At 38.1% G+C, this 9,565-nt stretch overlaps 2 protein-coding genes across 4 annotated transcripts in view; both read right to left on the minus strand.

The window, feature by feature from the left end:
• Window positions 1,973-3,979, minus strand: LOC105175590 (ras-related protein RABA1f-like). The gene is made up of 2 exons (XM_011098074.2): window positions 3,640-3,979; window positions 1,973-3,121 (listed from the first exon to the last, which is right to left on the minus strand). The coding sequence occupies exons 1-2, from the start codon at window positions 3,858-3,860 to the stop codon at window positions 2,692-2,694; spliced, it is 651 nt and encodes a 216-aa protein (XP_011096376.1). The 5' UTR covers window positions 3,861-3,979; the 3' UTR covers window positions 1,973-2,691.
• LOC105175591 (WUSCHEL-related homeobox 9) overlaps window positions 6,729-9,565 on the minus strand; it is a 3,159-nt gene continuing 322 nt past the window's right edge. Inside the window, exons 2-6 of one of the 3 annotated variants that reach the window (XM_011098076.2) lie at window positions 9,254-9,302; window positions 9,002-9,145; window positions 7,987-8,754; window positions 7,189-7,433; window positions 6,729-6,906 (exon numbers count right to left, since the gene is read on the minus strand). In XM_011098076.2, the coding sequence (XP_011096378.1) occupies window positions 6,901-6,906; window positions 7,189-7,433; window positions 7,987-8,754; window positions 9,002-9,140 (1,158 nt within the window). In that variant the 5' untranslated portion in view covers window positions 9,141-9,145; window positions 9,254-9,302 and the 3' untranslated portion in view covers window positions 6,729-6,900. Of the gene's footprint in view, window positions 6,907-7,188; window positions 7,434-7,986; window positions 8,755-9,001; window positions 9,303-9,565 lie in introns of all 3 variants that reach the window. The other 2 variants (XM_011098079.2, XM_011098075.2) reach the window with 2 other exon arrangements.

The raw sequence follows: 9,565 nt of genomic DNA on the forward strand, positions 1-9,565 counted from the left end.
CCACTGGAGGAGGAGGCTACTCCAACGGGTCCCACTATCCCAATCCGCCGGAATCTGTGAACCCAGACGCAGCAACTCTCAGAGATCAATGGCGGTTCGCTATAAGACAGTACAGCAAGTGGTACTCTCACGCATGGGGCACCGCTATACTGGCCGGTCTCTCGTTTTTCGCTCTCGGATGGATTATCAAAGGCTCTAATCCCCTCCCCTCCTTCAAACCCGATAACAACAACGGGAATAACTCTTCTTCCTCTGCTAGGGCTGATAAAGATAAAGCTGCTGCCGAGGTCCATCAACCTCGCTGATTGTGGCCGGTTTGTCTTGAATCCCTTTGCTTTGTTTTTCTTTTATACTTTTTGCAAGAACTAATTTGCTGTTTAATTCTTGTAATTGTGATCGTTTTGTTCATGAGGGAATTGCCCGTTGATGCTTTCTGAATCCATTAAAGTTTTGCGTACGGAGTCAATTATGTTCCTCCGTTTCTGGAGAAAGTCTTATTAGGTCACAGGAATCCTTTTTCGTGTTCCTCTGTGTGATGTGATGATATACCTTAGTTACATAAATTTGACTTGAAAAAGTACACGATGACATGTGTGAAACAAATCTGGGTATTAAGCTTCAATTAGTAGAACTTGGTCTGCACAAAATTAGCTGCCTATTATACAAAGAAGTGGCAATAACATCTGAAGTTGCTTCGAACAATTTATTCCTGTTTTTCTTTTGTCCTCTTTTCCCAGCATCATTTGCGTTCTTCCTGCAGTCTTCTTCTCATCCCCAGGGTGATGGGTGCTGTTGCTACCTATCTCCAGGTTTGAGACAGGAGATGCATGTTGCTAGGATAGGTTAACTCTCTTGCATTTGCTGTTATGCAAGAGAATTTATCATGTTACAAACGAGCAGTGAGTAAATCTATAGGCGACCAACATATATTTGCAAACCATTTTTTGTGCTGAAGTAGTGGTAATCTTTTTGGACCAATGGTACTCGTCAGTTGTTTGTCTTACAAATGTTTCAACATAGGGTGGAATATGAGTAAATGACATTCTGTGTTAAGCAATAATCCTGTCCTCACAGTCTGAACTGTATGGCAGTATCATTCTGTTTAAAGCGCTTGCCCCATGGTGGTATTCCATATCTTGCAATAGCAACTCACAGTGGTTCCATTTGGTATACATGGTTAATGCATTTATAGGTGGAGAATGAGAATGTTTGTGGCAAAGATCTTTGGTGGACCATTGAGTTTACTGAGCCCAACTTTTTTTGGTTGCTTATCTTGGCAAATAGTCCTATATCAGTTTCAAGTAACGTAAGAAGTTTGATGGAATTTAGGGAGCCTAGTATGCGCTACTTGCTTCACTCTTCATATTTCCATCTGTGGCTGTTCAAGTTTGTGTAGTATTTTCTTTTGCGTTTTCTCTTGTGGACCTGGGGTTAGATTGGGTGGCTTTTTCTCACCTCTTTGCTCTTTTTCCCTTTCTCTTTTGTGATTTTTTGGGTGTGACTCAGTTGGATGTTTCCTTTTGTCTCTTGCTTTATCCCTTCATTCAGTAGTACATGGCAAGGATTCCTGGAGAATGAGTTTGAGATCTGGGCAGCTTTCAGAAAACTGTTTTGAGTTTTGTGGTTGTTGAAATGGGATGTTGTTGAAAATTCACGTTTTTTTCATTTACCTTCTTTTGACTTATTGCAGGTGCTCTACTTCTTGGTTCCCAGTGGATGAATCCTCCAAAATTCTGGTCATCCTGTGACCTGGGGAGCTTCGTTCATCATCTTGTTCTTTCTTCATTTGTTTTATCAAGTTCAGGACTTGTATCATTTCATCGTGATGGTCACTAAAGATTATGTTGATTCTTGGCACTGGAAATCACTATCTAATGCTACGAAAGGCAGATGCTTGCTCCCTTCTATATGGGAGTGCAAAGCTCTTGGTGTCTCTGTTTTTTCTTTTTTCTTATAACTTTTGGGTAGCTAAAGAAAGCAGCGGCAATTTTGAGTTGGAGGTGGCATTGCAAAGTCATCGTGGACCAGCTGAAGTATTTTCCATGTTAACTGGACTGATGCTATTCTCCTCTTGGTTTGAGGCTATCCTTTATTGTAAATAAATCTCCTAGTTGGATGAACTAGTGCTGTATGCATCCATGTAATTTCCCACTCAAATAAATCGATTGAATGCAACTTGAATGAATGATTGGAGATGCGGTTCACTATTTAATTTGTCTTTTTATTCACTTGACCTAATTTTCTTATCATCTGGTAAAGGAAGGACTTTGCTGAGAGACTTCGTCTGCCTCTTCCCTTTACACGGATGAAACACAAACGGTTGGTATAACCTGATATACTCTAGTTTACTATCGTATCATTTAGCTCATGGAGTGCAAGTTTGTTTGGTGCCTACAAACATCTGGTAAGGCTGCAAATATAACAGATTTTAGCGCAAGACCAGCGCACGAAAGCCAATAAAGGGGCAGAGAGAACTGTGAAGTACCTTAGTTGAAACCAACAGAGAAACATATTGGTTGACTCATATTACATGTTTTTCATCCCTAGCTGTGTGTCCAGTGTTTACATCCCCCCTTTCCAATTAAGTATAAGATTTACTACTTGTTTCTGTGAATATTAACTCTAAAAGAAACAAATCAATTTGGTTTCTATTATACACCCTTGTGGACTGGTTACTTGAGCAGCTCTACATTAAGAGCAGCATCCAGTATTCTTCACAGCTGATACATCATCTTTTGATCCAATATTAATTGTTTGTCCCTTGGGCAGTGCAGTAGGGTCATCCCCAATGTCAAGAGCCTTCCTACTCACCACATGATAGATTTGTGTCAAAACTTCTGTGAATGCTTGATCAACGTTCAAAGCTTCGAGAGCTGAAGTTTCCATGAAAAAGGTTTTTTCCCTTTCAGCAAAATCTTTGGCTTCCTGTGTGGGAACGGCTCGCAGGTGACGAAGATCTGCCTTGTTTCCTACCAGCATGATCACAATGTTGGTGTCTGTGTGGCCTCGAAGCTCCTTCAACCATCTTTCCACATTCTGGAATGTCACGTTGCGAGTGACATCATAGACGAGTAAGGCCCCGACTGCTCCTCTGTAATAGGCGCTAGTAATTGCACGATACCTTAAGTTTGAAAGAAGTTACACACCGTGGTCAGGCAATGTAAATGACCATTAGAAACAATTTGATAGGGGATGTGGGATCGCAAAGTCTCATGTAACAATTGTGTGTGCAGAAATGAAGCTCATAGCCCCTTTAAACAATCCGTCGTCGTTGAAAATGTTCTGAGGATTAACTTCTCCTGAAATTTCTGACTTACAGAGATTGAGGATCTCATAATCCGTTTTCTACTCCCCTTTGCATTTTCAATCTTGAACACATTATCAACATTCTTGCAACGCACCAACACATTTGGGAATACTTTCAGGGGCAAGACTGAAATTTCCATCCATCAGGCCATTTCATGCAATGACAACATGAATCGGAAAGCAAGGTTCACAGAAGAGCATGCAATACAAAATCTTGCATGCCCGCAATCAGAGATTTGTATTTTTTCCAAAAATAAAGAACCATGCAAAATATGAGATATGAAGGCAGAAATTCAAGAGTGAGTCGGGCAAATGGGTGATGCAAGACAATACCTTTCTTGGCCGGCGGTGTCCCAAATCTGGGCCTTGACAACCTTGTCATCAACTTGAATGGAACGCGTGGCGAACTCAACGCCGATGGTGGATTTCGACTCCTGGCTAAACTCATTCTTGGTGAAGCGGGACAATAGGTTGGATTTTCCGACGCCGGAATCACCAATCAGCACCACCTTGAACAGGTAATCGTAATCTTCATCCGCTCTGTACGCCCCCATTGTCTTATTTTTCTTCTTTGACAAACAGCTGTGGTTATTGTGATTGTGTTTTCATTAGAGTTAATTTCCAGAGAAATTCTTTGTTTATTTTCTGGGAGGATTTAGAAAGTCTGGTTGTTTGCGTCCCTTTCCCCCCGTTTATTTAGGGGGACTGTTGATGCTCCAGCTCCGTACCCGTCAAGGATCCGCTCCGGATCCGACACATTTCAAGTTTATCCGTTGACTCATTTGGGCTTGGCCCATTCTGGTAATTCGATGTGAGCTTCCCCATCACCCAACCTCATACTCCCATTTTTGGCCCAATTACTATATTTGGTCAAGTATATATATCTCTTAGATGCTATTTATATGGTCAAGAAATTAGTGGAAATAATTTTTCAGACAGGTTGGTAAAAATAATGAAGTAGCCCATAAATTATGCACGATGGACGTCCCCCAAAAGATGGACATGGTAAGTGCTCCAACACCTCTCCCCCCATCTTTTTCTTAATGATTGACCACTTGGGAGCGAAAGAAGACCTCTTCATCAATGTGAGTTTTGTGGGACTTGGTATCTTTGAAAATATTTTGAGATTCTTCTAAGTTAGATCAATAGTACGTAAAAATGAGATGAAAAAACATCTTACAAACTTTAATATTTAATTCAGAGCTGCTTTTGAAATAAAATCTCACATTTTAAATCTTTAAAAGTATTTTTGTAAGCTCCTACCACTTATATAATTGTAAGATACATCCTGATTTTCTTTTGGTCGCCAAACATGATTTCAAATTTCTTGAATTAAAGAAATAGTGAGGAAAAATTCAGTTTTTGCGAAATTTGAATTAAATTTATGCCACATTTGGTATATTATGTAGGATGAATAAACTGTTATGCGTCCTTCATTTTCTTATAATGTAAAATATCTATCATTTAATATATTTAACGGTAAATGTAAATTTGCAATGCCAAAAATGTATTAGGTATGATGAAGTTCCACCCACCTAAGCATGGATCCCTATATCTGTCTAGACCTATATATGTTTCTTTAATTGATGTTTGAAAACACAAGTCATACATCAAAACAACTTTTTCACAATCTGCTGCTCTCAATGTTGTCCCATTCACCAACTTACCCACCTCGGGAGAATACAAATCCCTTTGTCTCACCTTAAAAGATCGACACCCCCAAACCCCAACCCATGACTCCACCAGACAGACATTCAGTTCGTACCTACACTTGGCGGTAGCAGTTAACAGGAAAATTTTCGAAACTCAAACTCAAGTGGGAGTGGGAGTAGAGGGGATGGATGATGATATGTGATGATGGATGATTCTTGAATATGATTACTATCAATGTGATGTTTCATGCACAACACACACTACTGGTACTCCCCCACTGACGTAGTGAAAAGAAAGAGGAATTTTTGCCAGTTGAAATTGATGTTTCAAAGTCACCCAACCCCCCTCTCCCTCCCCTCAATCAATCACTAGGACTAAAGTGTGTGTGTGTGAAAATACAGTGCTGTCATGACCATTTTGCACGTAATCCTTCTGCACCACTCAACCCCACTTGACCCGTCAACACATGTACATCATTATACAAATCAAATTTACTTCATTAAATGCTGCGGCCTACAAATTACGTATGAAAATTCGTGCTCTAACATATGATTATTGGATAGGTAAATTACAAGACTGGAGTGGGTAGTCTCTGCTCTCTGTTGCAAGAAATTGAAAGGGTGGGAGTGAGATTCTTATTTGGAAATGACAACACACTGCTTGCAGCTCCATCTTCCCTACAGTGGTATTGATGTCGTTGAGGCCATGCTTTGAAACATTCTGCCCTCATCTCCATCCGCAAAGGGAGAGAAATGGCTAAGAAGAAAGAGGAAAGATGGGGAAAACAAGAAACCAGACAAAACAACTCCAACTAAAGCAACAAAAGGAGACACTTTTATTACACCTCCATGCACTTTTATTCAATTCAATCCCCCTAAAACTTGTCCCATTCGGTTTCATTAGGAAAGTGTTGATTGAGTTTATTTAAGAAAACTTTCGATCTTTTATTTTTAAAACTTATAGAAAGTTAGATTTTATCTTATCATAGTTAGTTCTCCAAGCATCTTGACAAATTTTAACATTATATTATAACTCAAAAGATATTAATAATTTGTTATTGATTATGTGATAAAAAAATAAATTGTCAAGATCTTAATTAAAAGGTAAAATATTTTTTTAATCCCATAAAATAAGTTTTTTGATTTCACAATTATGCAGGTGATGCTTTTAATCTCATAAAACTCAAAATTACATTTTTTTTACTCCCGAAAAAAATATGATTTTGGGGTCTTTTCAGTACAATACATTTTAGTTTCAAACAAGGCCATTTTAGTCCTAAAACTACAACGCACGAGACTTTATGGAACTAAAAATACATGATTATAAGTTTTATGGGACTAAAAACGATATATGTTATAGTTGTTTGTATCAAAACAAATCCTATCCTTATTTTATAGGACTAAAAAGTATTTTACATTCATGAACTCCACATATATATATATATGTATATATTCTCTATTCAAAAAGCCTATGCATAAAGCTTCCAAAATTTCATAAGAGTTTGTATAACTGCAGTGTGTATTAATAAATTACAATAATAACCAAATTTTATACATCATTTTGGACATCAAAAGTCATATACGAAAACATTACAATCATTTTAATTGTTAAATCATACTCAACATTAAAATCATGAAAACATGAAGCTAATCAATTCCATTCTCAGATTAAAACAAAATAGATATATAGGATGGAAATTAGTTGAACAACAGTACTGTCTGATGTTACTTTGACTAGACATGAAATAAAAGTAGAGTAGCTACTCCCACAGCACAAGGAAGAAACCATATATATATATAGGCTTCATCTCCTAATTAAAGAAGATGAGTAGTTCTTCATAATATAAAAGGAAATTTAAAAACAGACGCTATAAAACTAGAAAGTAATACTCAGAATTCAGCGGATCCTCCATCGCTTCAACCACCTTCCTCATCAATTCTTCTACATCTGTACGTATCACAAATGTAATTAGTTGACTAATTAATTATCTCACGAACCTGCTGCCAAAAACAAAATTTGATCAAGTAATAAATTTTTCATTTACCCTTTTTAACTTTCTTGTCATGTAAAAAAAGCAAAATAGAACCCATCATAACTAATTAGATAATTTTAATATATTTATCGTATAATTAATATTCTATTGTAAAATAACTAACTCGATATTCGGAAATTAAGCAAATAGGGTAAATGGAATTACGAGCAAAGAGTAAATAGGGTAAATGGAATTACGAGATGAATGGTCCTGATATCATCGGGGGAAGGTGTGAAAGGGCGCAAGAGATAGTAAAAGGCGCCGTGCTGGAGGGGTTGCAGCGTCACTCCCCACTCATTGGTTAGAACTGGCTGCCCGGAGGACTGTATCAGCACTGCATCATCACCAAATGCTTCTCTCACATTGAACGGCCCCACCCGCACCTCAAAGCAAACATCGTTAATGAACACCGTCGATTTTGCGGGACCCTGTTCGCCCAAACCTACACCACCACACATCAGATCAAATCACACCAACTAGTCATATATATGCATCTTTCATCATCTTGCAGTTTTCGTTTGAGAGTGTGTGGGGAAAGAAGTAATGAACATTAAGTCAATCCATGCAGACGTTGTAAGGGACAGGGAACACGAATTGCGGGCCAAAGACAAATCTATCCTTCGTCTATGACATAAATGTCTATAAACATAACGCATCGAATGCTAAAAAGCTTGAGAGAGAGACTGTGAGGATTATTTATATAACTGACTGACTTACATGAATGGACATACTTGCTCATGCGGAAATTTAGAATGAACAGGAATCTTTATTTTCATTCAAGAAAACCACCTCTCATATATATAGGTTCATATACACAAATTGAATGGTCCCAAATCAATTTTCTGTTTAATTGTGAGAAATAATTCCTACATTATTAAAGGGAAAAAAGAACTCAGTGTACGGACAAACCCTACTTCTTGATTTCATAAAAACCCCAAAAAAGATGGATGAACATACTTATAAAATTAGGAGCAGTACGTAGAGTGAGTATTTACCTTGAAGAATCTGATTGTTAGTAGATGGGATTGAAAGACATGGAGGAACAAGGGGTTGAGTAGTGTTTGGTGCAGGAGTTTCGGTGTAACTAAGATTTTGCTGAAGTTTCATCTTCTCATGATCTTCATCCTTCTTTGAAGGGCAATTGCTCATCAGCATCAGTTCATTAAGCAATAAATTCGGGCAGTTGGTTGCACTCTGATCAGGGACATCGGATACATCAGGAAAGCAAAACCCTTGTGCTACAGATGCAGAAGTTGATCCTCCAGGGTTTTGTTGCACTGGGAAAAAGAAGGGTTCGGCCAAGAACTCGTTTGGAGTCTGGAAAAAGGGTTGGTTCACAGAAGCAGTAGGAGAATTCAGTAAATCAACCACAGTGGTTGGGCCAACAGAAAGGCTCTTTTCGTTTGAATTATGCGGAGATGATTTATCAGAAGAGGATGAAGAGGAAGACGGAGCAGTGAGAAAGGCGGTGGAGATATTGGTTGTGATAGGCGGAGATGTGGTGGTTTGTTGAGGCTGAGACTTGGCGTTTTGGAGTTGGCGCTGCTTGTGTTTGCTTCTTGATTTTCTGTTCTGAAACCAGTAGAAAACATTGGCATCTCCCACCTGACCATATTCCTGCAACTGAGCCCTAATCTTTCGTATCTCATCCCTTGGAGGATTCACCATTCCTGAGTTAAAGATGGCTTCAAGTATGCGGATTTGCTCCGGCCGAGGGTTCCATCGTGGTTTCGGCTCAGGAGTTCTCTCTTCACATCCGGTCCCTATTATAAGTGAATCATAATTAAAATGAATTCATTTATATACTATAAAGATTTTGCGTGATTCTTGAAACATTTTTCTGGTCGCCATACAAGATATGATTCATACTAGAGACCATATATAGAAAGTAAAAAAAAACATTCAATTATTCAAGCCAAACCCATATATATATATACTGATTAAAGTTAGAAAAAACTAGTGAAATAATCATACAATTTCGAAATCAGAATGGTGCGAACGTTTGGATACCTGAAGTGTAAGGGGTTCTGTGGCAAGCCCCAGATGAAATTAGAGGGGAGTTAACGTCATGCTGCCATTGGCGAAGGGTGGTGTTGCAGGGTTTGGATTTGAACATGCTTGGCCAGTGTCTGTTTGATGAATTAGCCATGATTGCTGAAATGAAAGTGATGAGAAAGCTTCAAAGTTTTTTAATTAAGCACCCAACCCCAAGAGAAAGGAAATTAGAGGTTCTCTTTGGTACTGATTGAGTGAAACTGCTACCAAAACATCTCCTCTTATAAATAGCCAGCTCTTCCACATCACCTAACTCCTGTTTTCAGTTCATCATCATCATCACCATTAATATATATATATATATGCATATAAATAAATTAAACACTGAGTCGTCTCTCTTCTTTCGGGATATATTTATAATTTTTAAGATAAATATATATAAAAGAAGAAATAAATATGAAAGTATATAGCTAGAGAGCACTTTAATTTATACCAAGCCAACAAGGTGTTAATTTAATTAAGCAAAAAAGGGAATAATTAAAAAAGAGAAAAAGGGATGATCGATGGAGGTACAAGAAT

Source organism: Sesamum indicum, linkage group LG12 (assembly GCF_000512975.1).
Source record: "Sesamum indicum cultivar Zhongzhi No. 13 linkage group LG12, S_indicum_v1.0, whole genome shotgun sequence".
Taxonomy (NCBI): domain Eukaryota; kingdom Viridiplantae; phylum Streptophyta; class Magnoliopsida; order Lamiales; family Pedaliaceae; genus Sesamum; species Sesamum indicum.

What these genes read in the sequence shown, in the direction of transcription:
- LOC105175590 (XM_011098074.2), bottom strand. Translation starts at nt 3,860, where the DNA reads ATGGGGGCGTACAGAGCGGATGAAGATTACGATTACCTGTTCAAGGTG. An exon ending in GACACCGCCGGCCAAGAAAG is followed by an intron (nt 3,122 to 3,639) that starts GTATTGTCTTGC and finishes TTCAAACTTAAG; the next exon opens with GTATCGTGCAATTACTAGCG.